We start from the raw sequence: 16346 nt of genomic DNA on the forward strand, positions 1-16346 counted from the left end.
TAGTAAATCAGTATGACCAATCAGATACTAGCAATGATATACAGCCCCCATATATTTGGGCTGTATATCATTGATACTAGTAAGCAAGCCAATACGCAACAGAAAAAAGGGAATCCCCTTCAAGCTAAACAACAACACAAGATAGACTGGGTCAGCAAATCATGCAAAAACACAAATCGTCACATTGTACAACGGCATTTTATAAAAAATACCACCAAAATATGTTATATAATGCCCATGCAGTGCGCTAAGAAGCTATAGAACCTTCCGTGAAGCCTAGCGTCCCTAAATAAAAACATTAACAAAAAATTGCAAACGGGCTCGTTGAATGTGATATAACAATATACATCAAACTGATTAATGAACTTAAATTAATGATTAAATTTAAAATTTTTTAATAATTTTGCTATAAATTTTCTATCTGTCCCAGACTCTTTTTACAAACCAATAGGATAGTAGCGTGCCACGTGCGTGCTCAGCAGAATTTCGCAATGGCCTCCTCGCTAATATCTGTTGTACTTCTCATACAGACATTGATTGCATTGACTGGCAGTTATACCGAGAAGCATCGTTTTGTTAAAGTTGCCATTAACAAAAAAAATCTGTGTAGTGACGTTTTAAAATCAATTGTACCTTCAGACCTTTCCAAAAACCTCTCGTCGAATGGAAAAAATGTTGTCACCCTGAATATTGAAGATTCGATATTTATGACCCCCTGGTTTAATTCGCTGTTTGCTCCTGAGCTTAGACAAACAAATTCATCGATAATAACCTATGACATTATTCTTCGTGTCCTTTATGACAAAACACGGATAGACGGTAATCACACAAATTCTCTTGACCGAGAAAAAATGTTGAACATTCTGTGCTATTTTGTGTATCCAGCTAGCTTCTACACAAGCAAAGGCTCATCGTCAGGTAAGTATTCACATACTCCATCTGTCCTTTGCAGCAGGCCTTTCTGATGAGACTGCACTACCATGCAATCTGTGCCTCTAATTATTGTTCGTATAAGTGTACAATGAACTTTGTAACCCGATAGCCAATATACAAATAAATACCGCAGCTGAAAGAACACAATAACGCTTTCATTCTTATTGCCCTTATTGTTTCATTTATGTTTTGTTTGTGGAATAATAATATGATGTAAATTATATTATAAATTGTACTCCTAAAATTAGGTTAATTACTGTATAAATTTTTATATTGAACTAACGATATTACTGTTGTTCACCTGGAACACGAACTATGGCCGACACCGCCGTTAGTTAGTTTTCTCTGTGTCCGGGCAAGTTTACCCGGGTTTCACCTGCAATTGGGGTGGGGATAATTGGTGTCCACTTAGATACGGGTCGTAATCAATTGGATTCGACCTGGTATCTGTTTTAAGGACCCAAAAACTGGACTACAATATATTAACAGGGCTGTTGTTCGGACTACACAACACTCAATGGCCAACATACTCAATAACAACAGGTAGTAACGCACCGAGTACAACTTTAGAGGCAGTTTCCTGCAATCCATTACATTTGGTGGCAGCAGTCGGATAGGATATCTGCCACGGACAACCTGTTCTATTAATTATTCGAGAGTATGGCAGCCCGGAGGACTAGGAGTGCTGAAAGAGCTGACATAGGCGCAGTAGATACAAGTACTTCACAGATTGACAAATGTACTAGAAGAGATGCGCAGAGGGCGGGCAACCATCACTGTCGCAATTCAGGCACCAGTTTGATGGCATAGAAGATGTAGGATATTTCATCCAGCAATTTAAAGATGTAGTTATGGCAAATAAATGGAGACCATTGGCTAGCATACTTCACCTTTGGGAAATGCTGAAAGATGCAGCCCAAGAGTGTGGTAAGGCCGGAACAGTGGAAGGGATTTTTGAAAACCTCAGAGTGCGGTTTGGAATGACCGTGAGAGGAGTTCAGGCACAGTTGTCTGTCTTGAAGCGAGATTTCAAGACCAGTCTCCAACAACATGCTGCATTGGCGGAAAAGCTAGTGACATTGGCACACCCAGATCTACCTCCTGTACACATGAACATCATGGTACGGTACACTTTCACTAATACATTGCGACACGCAGGGTTGCAGAGACGCTTATTAGTGGTGCCTACACCCACCCTGGCCGATGCAGTACGTAGGAAATGAATACCTCCAAATCCAATCACTATTCCCAGGCAGCTCATGCATCAGACAAATAGACGAAGACGGGGAAGATGCGTTAAATGTCACTCAGGCCTGGAATGACTCTCTGACAAATATAAGTAAAGTACTACAGAAGCTGGTGGCTGATATGGCCGAGTTACAAGCTAACCAACGCCGGTGCATAGACAGACGCCCAGAAAGGCAATTTATATGGGAGCCCCTTTAGTGTTGGGGTTGTGCACAAGAGGGTCACCCCCACAGGAGTTGTCTCACTCACGGAAAACCCGAAAGTTTCAAAACACAAGGCTGGCAAACGAGAAAGCCCGCAGCAGTAAGACTGCCTACTGGCTGCAAGAGGGCACCCCCAGATAAGAAACAAAAACATATACAGGCTCGACAAGAACACCTGGGGAACACCAATCGAAGTTGGCAATATCCAAGTAATGCTTATCGACAACCAGACACTCCCAAAAGTTTGAATGCTAGCTTCAAAATAAATCTGAGGTACGGATGAGAGAATCAAAAACCGAAGACAAAGATTTGGATCCGTCTCAATGACCATAGGTAAACCTACCAGAAACAGCTCGGACAGAAGCGAAAAACCAAGAAATATTCACTCAACCTTCCTGAAAGATGGAAGCTCCAGGGTGATCGCCCTTCAGACCTGAAACTCCCTGAAAGACGGCAGCCACAGATAGGAGACTACATGAGTCTAGCTATTACTTACCTGGAAAGGATGGGGCAAACCGGTACTGTGCCTTTCATATGCCGGCTGCAATACCAACCTGATCAATAAGAGCATGTTTGACCAGTTGCCCCTAAGTTTCAAACAGCAGCCTAAGTCATGTACGACACATGAACAACTGGAAAACGGGAGTCGACTGCATTTCTATGGAGTGGCAAGGCTACCTGGCCGCCTCCGGGATATGAAAGTTGAGAAAGCCTTTGTTGTGTGCAGTATTAGCAAGGATGGGATTCTAGGAATGCCTTTCTTCGCTGCTCATCGATGCAAGATGTATTTTAGTCAACCTACCATAACTATTCAAGATTTGGTAATGCCTTGTGTAGGCCACTATGGGCGGTTGCTACAAAGCAAAGTCTAATTAGTTCGAAGTTTGGAAATTCCAACCAGTGCAGAAATGACAGTGCAGTGCCAGATCACGACTCGAAACTACTACCTTGTAGGAATAGTGGAGAGTGGAAGGAAGTACCCCTGGCTACTATCCTCAATCAGCCTCATAGAGACAGCAGGATTGTGGTTAGGTGCATGAACCCGTTAGATCAGCCGTTGAGAATTTCTGCTGAAAAACGGTGGGAACCTACACGTAAATAGAGGAAACTGACATCAAAACGGCAGAGATAAAGCTCTCTCAAAGAGCAGAAGTAATGGCCGTGAAACTAGAGGATGGATCCACGTGGGTCCCCAAAGCATTTGCAACAAGTGTATGAGAACGCATTTTTGTGGTTGTCAAGATGAACAACAACGACGATAGTTAACTTACTTACTGACTGAGTACAGCCAGGTATTCAGCACCACTGACGGCGATGCGGGACAAATGGCTCTGGTGGAATATCCATTCATATCATAGAGGAGCTCGTCCCATACATTAACCACCTCATCGGTTGAGACCCCCAAAAGGAAGCCGACCGACAAATTCAGAAACTTGTCAAAGGGGTTGATCGAGCCCGCGAGTAAGGCATGGAGCTCTCTAGTAGTGCTAGTGAGGAAAAAAGATAACAAGTGGAGGTTTTGCGTTGACTACCGCAGGTTCAACGCCATCGCAAATCAAGATGCCTACCCAATACTCAGAATTGACCACAGCTTCGACGCACTGTCAGGAAGTCGATACTTTAGCACACTGGACCTTACCAGTGAAGATTTGCGGGTGTCACTGGACCAGAATGGCAAAGAAAAATTTGCATTTACAACACGCAGTGGAAGGTGTTACCGTTTGGGCTCACTTTGGCTCTCGCCACGTTTCAAAGGTTGATGGAAAATTTTTTACAAGGTTTACACTAGAAGACGTTACTACTCTATCTTGATGATGTGATAGTGGTGGTGCCCGATTTTGAGACCCACCTGAGTAGGCTCCGAGAAGTGCTGGAACGCTTGCATAAGGCTGGATTAAAGCCTAAACCGTCAAAGTGTGAGCTGTTCCGGTCCAAGGTATGGTTCCTAGGACACATGGTCAGTGCTGAGGGGGTAGCTATAGATCCTGAAAAATCTGGGTGGTTGAGGAATGGCCCCCACCAAAAAACTTGACGGAGCTCCAAGCATTTCTGGGAACCGCTGGATATTACAGACAATATCTCCAAGATTATGCTGCAAATGTGAAACCTTTTTCTCAACTGACCAGCAAAAACACGCCGTGGCGGTGGGGCGAGGCAAAACAAGAGGCCTTTGAAAAGATTCTAAAAAATGACTTAGTAACGGCTCCGGTGCTGGGATATCTAGATCTGTCTAATACATACATCCTAGACGTCGATGCTAGTGCGGTAGGTGTGGGAGCTGTGCTGTCACAGAAACATGATGACCAAGAAAGAGTTGTGGTGTATTACAGCAAGACCGTATCACCTGCTAAAAAGAATTACTGCGTAACACGAAAGGAACTGTTGGCAGTGATTTGGGCAGTAAAACATTTCTCGCCCTGCTTATATGGACAACAGTTCATACTGAGGGGTGACCACGCTTCGCTCCGGTGGTTATGTTGGTGAAAGGAGCCTTCGGCACAGGTTGCTCGGTGGCTGGAAATCTTGGCAGAGTTTTCAAATCGATTAGAACACCGAGCTGGAAAAAAACATGGCAATGCAGATGACCTTAGCGGACAGGGCCAATAGGAAAGATGTAGACAATGCAAAGCGATTAAACGAAGAGATGGTTGCCAACCCACAGGAAGTTAGAGCAGGCAGCCGACAGATTTACTAAGATAATAACTCAGGAAAAGAACCAGGCCAAGCAATGGTCCAGACAGCGGAGAGAAGACTCTGGACTTGTAGGAAGGATGTACAGGACGGTAATACTGAAGGAAACCCTTACCGACTCAAGTTCGAGACAGGTAGTACAGATTTTAAAGAACTATATACATGTAGATGCCAGAAAACCATGGAAGTGAACACTGACAAGTGATGATGATTCGGATAATCATACAGGGCCGAGCTAGATGTGTGGTGTGCCCCAGATCTAGCCGGATGGCTATAATCTAGAACACGCACAAGATGGCTCACCCTGGAATACATAAGACCACACGTCTTAGGCTACATTGGTATTGGCCAGGTCTACCCAGGTCAGGCAGGTGGTATAGTCCTGTGAGGTCTGCCAAGTGGCTAAACCAGGGGGAACCAAGACCTCAGTAAGCCGCCAACGCATATATGTCAAGAGGCCATGGCAAAAGGTGGCCGTCGACTTGGTGGGCCCGTTGCCAGAAACAGAGAGGAGCAATAGGTGGATAATAAGATGTTGGGTGACGCCCTACAAGCCCTACTACTCCGGAAGAGAATTGATGAAGGGAACACACTTCTCCCACAGCTAATGCTGGCATTCCATGGCGCCCCAAATGTAGTGACGGGGGAGACAGCTAGCTTCCTGATGTTGCGGACAGAACTTCGACTCCCGATCAACTACAATGAGGACCACCTCCAGATACCCCTGTACCTCGAAATGAATACGCAATCAACATCCAAGCACGGCTGACAGAGGCATACGAAATTTGCTCATACAGCAGAGGCTTAACATTCGTTAGACAGATTCCGAAGAGTCACCCCTTTATACGGTGGAAGACCTAGTTTTGCTGGAAAACAAAAGGAGAAAAGGGGAGCATCCCAAACTACGAGCCAAATTTGTTGAACCATACCGGGTGATAAACAACTTCCCAAACCACACTTATAAGATAGAGGCCCATGAACAGACCTCCATTCAAAACGAGTGTCGTTTAAAGCTATCTGGGGGTTGCGAAGAGAAACTGGGCAAAGCTCCTGGGTCAAGGGAACCTGCACTATGCCCTAACATTAAAGGCACCACAAGAAAAGCAAAGAACCCATACACAAATCTGGAGCTTCCTTCAACCATGGCGATAGAGCAAAACACACCGGGAAAAAGCCTAACAAAAATAGAAGACATATTACCCAACAAGATGTTCCCTTGGGTGGCCCTCCAGAGACCCCTATTGAGGGGGGAAGAGAGAAGCCCTCAGGAAGAACTAATAGAAACAGGCAAATCTGAAAATGACAAAAGATCGACAAAAAAGCCGGAATCTAAAGATTCAGGAGCATCCACAGAAATATGGGGGACAAATAAGAGGGATAAAAGCCCACCGAGGGTCAGGAGATCCCCCAAAGAGACTTCAGGATTATAACTGTAGCCAGATAGAGTCAAAACAGTAAATCAATTTTTAAAAAGCCACAAGGATACCGAAATTAAGGATGAAGATATATTGGCCAATCAGCGAATGGCTAAACAGAAACCTTGCAATTATTGAATATATAAACAGAAACTAACTTGCTACTCACGGAATACTGGACCTCTAGCGGTTGACTGTTCATGTAAACAAAGGCCGTGTTTAAATAAATCAGCAATACGAGATCTTCCCATTCTAATGATTGCCATAACATTGTATAGACGATCAGACCGGAGAGAAAACAGCCTGGAAAGATTACTGCTTGAATTAAATAATCCAACGATGGAAACCGGGTTGGAGAACAAACTGAGAAGTCAGAGCTTGGCCAAGATCGTTGGTTTTGAACAAACTACTAGAACTCAGGATGTTGATATTGAAAAGGAAATCATAAAAATATTGCAGAATTCTAAGGAGACAAGCAATTTTGCCGTGATAAAAGGTCCATTTACTTTAAAGGCAGTAGGAGGACCCAGATAACCCCCTTCGGGCGTCATAGCAAAGAAAGAAATGCACGTAGAAGACAAACCAAGAGAAAAGGTCATTTCAATCCCTATAGTCGACTCCTCTCGGAACAGTCCTGTTTTAAAGGCAACAGGTATGCCCAAGGAGGAGCATAAACTCAGATCGCACGAAAGGACCAGACAGGACCCGGACCCGGTCGTGCTGGACCGAGAGCTAAATTTGAGTGATGACTTCTCAGATGAGTAAGAAAAATTTCCTATTTTAAAATCAATTGACAAACTCTCAAAGGAAAACGCTACCGGAGAGATTGAGTCGAATGATCACCCGGTTCAAGAGTACCCAGAGCCCCCTAGATGCAGAGTTGGGACAAGTTGCAAAGATAGTTGCATTATGTCCTTAAGTAGAAATGCACCTGAAACCCAAAGACAGGTTACAAAGGAAGCTCCAGAACTGCGCCATGTGCCGAGAACAAGTAAATATGGGAGGGACAAATAACCTCAAGTGGCTACAACTAGACACTCTTAAAAAATAGAGGCCGCAATCATGATGGGCGGCCTCATATGTCAGATTAGCGAGCTGGTCTCCAGTAATCGGAGACTTCGAATTCACGTGAAGCAACACTACACCAGGTTGTACTGCTTTTCTGGCTACACTAGCGTGAGCCGGGACTCTATACTGTCATCAGCTAGCCCAACAATGCTGACAATGTTCCCAAGAACGTCAGATTTTTGAAGTGGACAAAGAATGTCATGCGAAATTCATTAAAACCATCATACCAACAATTCCGAGTGGCCTCCGTGTGCCCCTACACGATTAGGTCCGAAAAGGTACACACATCAACCGGTCTCAAACAATCATATTATACAAGATGCACAAACCGGGGACAAGGTGGTTAAGAAACGATCTCTACCTGGTGTATTCACTCGTTTGGGGAGCTGGCGCATCCCAAAAAGAGAAGAAAAAAATTTGTCCATGAAGAAGTAACTTCTACAACAAACTCTGAAACAATTACAAATGACGGTGTTACGACAGCCTCTCCGTCATATCACGAAGACACAACCCCACATACGGATCGAGAAACGAGACGCTGTCACAGAAATCAATCAAAATAAGGAAAGACGACGACAGAGACTGACCCTCGCCCATAAGTTAGAGGACGAATGCGATCAACTAGAAAGGACAATACGACAAAAATGTGCAGATTTGGCCACTATACGGTGAAGGCTAAGAAAACTAGTGATCCTACATCTTACTAATGAAGGGGGATGTATAATGAAAGGTGTTACCCAATAGCCGCCGATCTGAAAAAAAATACCCCAGCTAAAAGAACACGATAACACTTTCATTCTTATTGTTTCATTTATGTTTTGTTTGTGGATTAATAATACGATGTAAATAATATTATAAATTGTACTCATGAAATTAGGTTAATTACTGTATATATTTTTATATTGAGCTAACGATATTATTATTGTTTTTCCGGAACACGGACTATCGCCGACACGGCCTTTAGTTATCTCCGCGTCCGGGCAAGTTTACTCGGGTTTTGCCCGCAATTGGTTATATATAAAAGAGGCTCGAAATTTATTGAAGGCAGTTGGTGTTTGGACATGGTATGATATAATACAAGTATTTTACTCGCAACAGTCTTATTTATTAAACCGGATTATCCGGTGATAATTGGATACGACTTGGTATCTGTTTAAACGACCCAAAACCGGACTAATATTTTAACAGGGCCGTTGTCCGGACTGCGCAACACATCACTCAGTGGCCAACATACTCAATAACAACAGGTAGTATCGGACCAGGTACAACTTTAAAGGCAGTTGCCCACAATCCATGACACTAGTATAGCACTAACCAGAGCAGGATTTTGCGAATGCTGTACACACGTAAATGTTTTGCTGAATATTATTGATGTTTGGTAAAGATGTTTTAGGGTTTAAAATTGACTCGATTCAGGTAAACTCCAATCAAAAAACTAACAATTCAATTTCCAATTACTTTACATCATAGATTTTCTAGTTCTTTTATATCATAGGTTGCGTAAGAAACGATTTCATCCCGTATTAAGCGCTAAACACCGCTTTTCAATTTTTCTTTCTTTAGCTATCCTAACTTTGGTAAAGTGGCTCAATTCCCCAGGGGGTTCACTCTCTTCTTTTCATACCCAATGGCTTGATGAAAAAAAAACACGCTTTAGGAGTGTTTTTTGGTGGCCAATCGCTCTAGAGCAGGGGTGTCCAAACTTTTTGCAAAAAGGGCCATATTTGGCATGTTAAAAATTTAGGGGGCCGACCTTGGCGGACACTTTTTACATATAACAGCAATTAATTTAAGTACATTTTACCGAGTCAATCTGTGTTTCATATTTGCTTTTTTATTTTAATTTCCGTTATCTTAAGCATGTGTTTTGGCAATGATATACAGCCCTAGGGGGGGGGGGCTGTATATCATTGGTTTTGGTTCATTTGAAACATGCATATCAAAATTGCATTGACACTATAATTGAAATTTAATAATCACTTGACTTCACTCTTTTAACACCAACATTTTTGTAACAGTTGAACAAAAATAATTGTACTCTTGGGTACAAATCACATTTGAAATGTGAAACAATATCTCACTATGGCAGTTTAATATTTCTAGAATTTTTTAACACAATTACAAAAAATGAACAAGTAATAGGCATATCAACAAGTGAAGGGCTCATTTAAAATATGACTGTAACTATAAATGTTCATCAGATTTTTAAATGTGTAACACGCAGGTAACAGCGTTTCTGCCCAATTTAGTAACCCTTTGAACCCTGGTCATTTTTGTCAATGGTGTCTGTAACCCTAAGCAATCTGTTCAACGATTTTAAGTTTTTAACCTTTATTAAATATAACTAAACATGCTCATAGTACAATGATATTTGGTAAACAATAGTAAAAAGGTCGAGCAACCCACAGCATATGTCATCAAACAGAAAAAAACAGTGCGTCACCATTATTCGGGCCAAAACTATAAAAGCTCGTACGATTTAAAAAAAAACTTGTAAAAACATTTACAGTAGCATCATATCCATTTACATGCTCATCATCATTTCATGACTCAAATATAGTGGAAAATAATAGTTAGTATCATAAAATTCTTTATTGGCATCACAATCATTTATTACCAACAAATGAATCGGATCAATTTTTTTGCGATACATTTCTAATAAAATTTGTTATTAAATCGAAGGAAGTGAATATACTTCAAAACTGTTACAAATGGATGAGACATTTCTAGTCAAACATCCTGTGTAAGAATTAATCTGATTGGTTTACGCTGTTACTTAGAAACTGCATTTGTAAACAAAGCCATGTGAATGCCAGAGTTCCACCCGTGAAAGATTTTGACACCCTCTGAAATGCTGAAAAATGGGCCGTTATTAGGGTGCAAAGGGTTAATTCTACAGGCGGGCCAGATGGTATTGATTTTATGACAGAGGCTGCGGCCGGCTAAAAATTCACCCTGGGCCGCAGTTGTCCTGAGGGCCGGACTTTGGACATGTCTGCTCTAGAGTGTTTTCATATAAAGGGTATATAGTTTTGAGCTTGGTGCAGTGGATAAGGGCTAAACCTGTCACAATGAGTTCCACACAGTGGAAAGGGGTATTCATGAGCTGTGGTGTAGTGTTTGGGGGCTGTTGAAGTCAATCTTGGGGCCATACTGCCCTGAGCATTGTTAACCCTTTAACTAGGAAACCGACCAAAATGTCATTTATTGGTTGCGTGGAGAAATGACTTTTCTGTCGCTCTCGGTAGACGTTTATAAAGCTGTCGCCTAGTAACAATAGACAAAGGACATAAACGCTAGTAAATTTTACATTTTATCAACAAGATATTTGTCAATTAATTTTAAGATGAAATGATTATCTGAGAGGCGTTACCTTGTGCTAAAAGCTAAAGAAATTGGAACTCTTGAAAAATGGAAGTGGGAAAAACCAGTCAATATCCGGCTCGACCTTCAAAACGGTGAAATAATAAACTCTTTGATCCCGCGATCGTTAAAGATTTTTTCTCTGATCAGTATGAAAATAATTCAGATAATAGAAGTGATGTAAACTCTGTAGACTTTGAATATACAGAGAAAACTGATGGTTATAGTAGCTCGGACGATGCTACCGGCGTTGGCTACGCGAAAAGTATATGCTTCCAAGAATTTCGTAAATAGGCAACTACATAGTCATTGAACTTGCTCATCACCGTTAATGAATTGAATGTGCAGCTGAACTTGAAAGTGTGGATCTTATGCCAACACTTTGACATGTATATTGCTATCCACCGGAGGCAGTAGTAAAATGGCACTGTTGGACTGTTGCACTGTTGCACTGTTGCACTGTTGCACTGTTGAAGAGCTGAGTTTATTCTCAACAAAATGGTACATGATTTTATATGTCTGTGATTCTGTATTGTAAGCTCGCTTTCTACACGCTCGTCTAAAATAAAGAATACACAATATCCAACTTTAAAGTTTAGTGTTGGGTGGAATGAACCAACAGGTGGATTGTGCAATCCAAATGCCATCCCTTTTACAAGGGTGGAGTTGCGAGTGATGCGTAGCAATGGTAGGTGGAACACAACTCCCAAGAATTCATGCGGTTTTTGTCTCATTTTGCGGTATTTGTTGGTGTGTTAACCAAACTATATGATTTTGGGAGTTGTTCTCTCATTGTCGGTATGCGGTACGGTATCGGTTTAAACAGGTGCGGTCTCGGTATACCGTTGGTGCCCAAAACCGCCCAGCCTTATGTTAACATGAGTGCCCTTGGAAGTTTGCGGCATTGGTAAACAAGGTTTTTTTCTGTTTTATGTTTACCGTGAAAATTGCATTCTTTGCAGAAAACAATGAAATAGAACTGTGTGCGCTCATACTAGTTTTTGCTGGAAACGATTTTCTTGTTCATTCTGCTTAGTACTATGCTAGGGCAGAGTGCTGACAGCTTTTATTATCAGATTGTAACAAAACGTAGTCATTGAGGCCATACTGTTGTGTTTGTTGTGCAAATATAGATTATATTTATTAACAACTAGCATTAAGCGTGGCAATGTCCAGGAATTTTTCATTTTTAATCAAGTAGCTCTCTGCACGCAGGGAGATTTTCAATAAAATTGCTACACCGCTTTTACAACAACAATCCGTCAACATGTTCATTGAGAGCAATTGTCCTTATAGGTTGTGTTGTGCGATATGACACCACATGCCAAAACGATATATTGGCCCCATGAACAATCGATATCGTTCAGTATTGAAACTTTAGAATTATGCTCTCTCGATTTAGATTATTAAGACGTTTCACCAAAAAACAAATACAAAGACGATAATCGTGTCCAAATACAAAAAAATATTAGGAGTTGTCTCTAACTTGTAAAGCCTAACTTCTAAAGTCTCTAACTTTACTTCAGAAACTTTTATAAAACTTTTTTCTACCTCATCGGTCCGTTTCTAGATTCTCAATAATAAAGGAAATCCGCGGGCTCGCAAATAAGTTTTCAGGAACTAGTGCTGTGCCGATATTCAGTCACGAAAGCCGGTGATAATCGATGTTGGTTCTGCCAATTAAACACAGATATTTATCGTCTTGACATGATATCGAAAACTTTGATATACCCAATTACAGAATCGACCTACAAAACGCTCCAACTGATATCGACACCTATCATGCAATATCGTTTTATCGTGCAGCACTACTTATAGGTTGACTTGCAACAAAATTCACATTACGGTTATTTGGTATCAAAAGATTCGCCATGTCTTACTCTGCTGTGTTGTAGGTGCAAAATATGTAGAATTGTGATTACAAGCTCTTAAAAGCTCAAAAACAAACAGTCAATCGCAGCCATCACAAAATTGGAATCCCTTTTCAAAACGGCTAAAATAGGACGTAGTTGAACACGATGGCTTCTGTTTCCACTTTCATGCAACGTCATTCGTCAAAATTTTTTTCACAAATATACTTCACGCATTCAATAAAACCATGTATAGTGTCCTTACGCGTCTATTTCATCATCATTGTAATGCTGCCACTTTGAGCACTGATATCTCAAAACCTACCATAAAAATTCGTTTAATTTTTCAACTTTGGCTCCAAGGTGTGCATATCAAAAACACGAGGAGCCTGTTGGTCACCTGAGATATTCGAAAAATACTGCAGAAATTGTTTGCAATACTTCACAGGTAGTACAGATCACATGATCAGATTAAGACTAGATGATTAGACCAAGCCGAAACAAAACTGTAAACTAGCGACCATCTACATGTATAATTGATGAGGGCTTTCCTGTAAAACCCGAAGTTTTTGTCATAAACTAGTGCTGCGAGACGCTTTATATTGAGCCTTTTATTGGCCATTTATTTCATGTGATAACACCACGTCAAAACAATAACCACAATTTCTGAGTACATCATCGGAATAAAGAGATTCCAAACTATGGCGTTTTCAAGATGGCTGCGATTAATTGTTCGTTTTTGAGCTTTTAAGAGCTTGTAATCACATTTCCACTTATTTTGCACCTACAACACAGCAGAGTGAAACATGGTGAATCTTTTGATACCAATTAACTGTAATGTGAATTTTATTGCAAGTCAACCTTCAAGGCATTTTAAAGTACATTTGTACATACATACAAATGCCACATAAAGTAGTACATCACAGTACAAATACTCATATATATTATAATATCATATAACAGTTTCTTTTTATCTTGCCTGCAAATAGAGGCGTTGTTGTTTTCTTAATTCCATATATAAAATAAAGATTTCTCTCTCTCAAGTACATTTGTGATTTTCTAATCAGATGGTGTTTAAGAGGCTCGGTCTCGGGAACCAGACAGAGTTCCGAAACCAAATGTTTTTGACAACCTGCAGGAGGGCACAAAGCATGTGAAGTTTGGACATACTTGGGCAAAAATGTGGAAATGCGTAGCATTTATGCAGGCTAAAACGCTTGCGCGATGACAAATCAGATTAATTAATAGAGATAAACAGACCAGGGCATGGCAAAATAGACAATGTGATGGCTATTATACAAACGAATACCAGCGACTAGCAGCTGTAAGACATTCTTCTTGTAACACCAGTTGATATCTACTGCTTGTAATTAAACTGTGATGATATTATCGCCTGTTTCCTGCTTTGCAATTTTTTGGAGCTTTTAATTTGAAGGCATAGTTTATTTTATAACTATATTTGAGACCAGTCTTAGAAACAAAATGCCACATATCATGGTTTGTGTAGTACACATTCATGTCTCTCGTTTTTGTGTATGCAGTTTTTACATTGACACCATTGTTCCACTGGTGGCGCTACATAAACATCCTGTAATCAATAAAACAAATGTAATAAATATATGTCATTCTTTGATGTCAATGTAACGTGTATCTACTGAAAGCTTTCAATTTGAGAGTTAGATTAAGAGTGTAAAATTACAAAAGGACCAAATGTTTAACAAAGCATAAGTACATCAAGCCAACATATCGAAGCTTTGTTTTTGGGAGTTATAATAAGCTTTGATCAATCCATTTTTCTCATTTATTACAAATGCGCAGTGAACATAAATTCTAATTGTAAATCTAATTCACTAGTTAAAACTGCTAAAGAAAATTTGACGCAAAAATTATAGCTAAGTGAAATGATGATTGTTGATAGCAAAAGGTTATAATTTTATTAATTAGTGCTGTAAATGTATTCATGAGTAGTAAAATTATTACCTTTAGTATATATATATGAGACTCAAAGTTAAAGAATTTCTTCTGTAGCATAACGCTGCTGACGCCTGTCAGCTTTAACCATAAGCTGTCTGCCCCAATCTTTAACCACCTGATGCTCAGAAAACTCTGGAAGCATTGTTAAAATTCTGTTGTTTGTCAATAAAACGTGTCGATGTAGCAATCTAGTAGTTCAGTAAATTAAATAACGATGTCGAGGCGCGATCTAGTAGTTCAGTAAATTCCTTAACAGCGAGAATCTTGGAGATCACAGTTTTACTAGCGATAACATTTGCATATTATGACCTATGTAAAAAAATTTGTTTTGATGATTGGCTAAAGAGGAAATCGTATATTTATCGCTTGCTGACTCTTTTCATATACGCTCACTATATACGTGACGAATAAAGCACCCACTTGAATCTGAGCATCTCAAAAAATGATCTCATTCAAATTCTTATATCTCTGGACAGGGCTAGTCTCCAAAGATCAAAATGACATCAAATTGTAGCTGATGTTTTAGCCTTGTATTGGTCTTAATTTCATTTGAATGACTTCAATGGTGCAACCACATCTTTAAAGCTGCGTATTATCCATATGCCATGATTCACAAGAAAACTAAGCCGTAGTTGGAGTTACCTTCTTTCTTCTAAATGATGAGCATGCTAAGCTATAGGATAGAGAGGATTGCTTATGTTGGGCAGGTGCCCTTCACATTATTACTGGCACATTACTTGTTGCACCAAGTCCTTTGGTGCCAAATTTCTTCCCTCAAAACCACGATATTTTGTTTTAGCACTTGCTCTGTTATTGCTCGGTCTATCAAGCCCAAATTAACAATATATTATTACAACTCTTAACAACAAAATATGAGCCTTCTTTAGTGACCTTATATCAAACCAGATGCTGCCGAATACAAAAATGCTTTTCAAAATAATAATACAACTGTCCAGACTTTAGTTCATATTGCATAAATGCTAGCTATTTTATTTTGCTGTTTGAAGTGTAAAGATAACATGCAAGCGGTTTGCAAACAAACCGGAAGTGAATATCTGAAAAACAAGATCGATTAACAAATTAATTTGTATCATGCAAAATATAATTATCGGTAGCATAAATCTCCTACAATGAATGACAATGAGTACTCCAACAAAGAAAAGTTGCAAATTTAAGCCAAAAGACATTGTAACGACGTCAGACAGAAAAAACCATACAAAATGTAAGTTGTTTATAGATACGAACGGTTTCGGATCATTGACTTATGTAAAACATCAATTTTTCTATTGGTAAGATCATCTATTACTAACAAATAAATCGTTTCCTTTTTATAATTTATAGAGGTTTTTGGTGTGATGGAACTTGGGTTAAAAGAGTTATCTCTAAGTTTTGATAAATGGTCAGAAAGCGTTTGCAACATCGCAATGAAATGCGTACTGTTTTGCCTTAGTCCATTTTTTTTACCACTAATAATTAGATACTCGGTCTGTCTAAAATTGTTTCACAGGCAATTTAAATATATTTCTACTGTGATAACATCAGGTTTGTTGATATTGTGGAGGACTGGACAATTATACTTATTCATGCCATCGTTAGATATC

General features: G+C 40.0%; 1 protein-coding gene across 2 annotated transcripts in view; it reads left to right on the forward strand.

The window, feature by feature from the left end:
• Positions 1–599: 599 nt before the first annotated feature.
• LOC137391461 (uncharacterized) overlaps positions 600–16346 on the forward strand; it is a 65669-nt gene continuing 49922 nt past the window's right edge. For both annotated transcript variants that reach the window (XM_068077942.1, XM_068077943.1), the window contains exon 1: positions 600–918. In XM_068077942.1, the coding sequence (XP_067934043.1) occupies positions 708–918 (211 nt within the window). In that variant the 5' untranslated portion in view covers positions 600–707. The remainder of the gene's footprint in view (positions 919–16346) is intronic.

This window comes from Watersipora subatra, chromosome 3 (assembly GCF_963576615.1).
Source record: "Watersipora subatra chromosome 3, tzWatSuba1.1, whole genome shotgun sequence".
Taxonomy (NCBI): Eukaryota; Metazoa; Bryozoa; class Gymnolaemata; order Cheilostomatida; family Watersiporidae; genus Watersipora; species Watersipora subatra.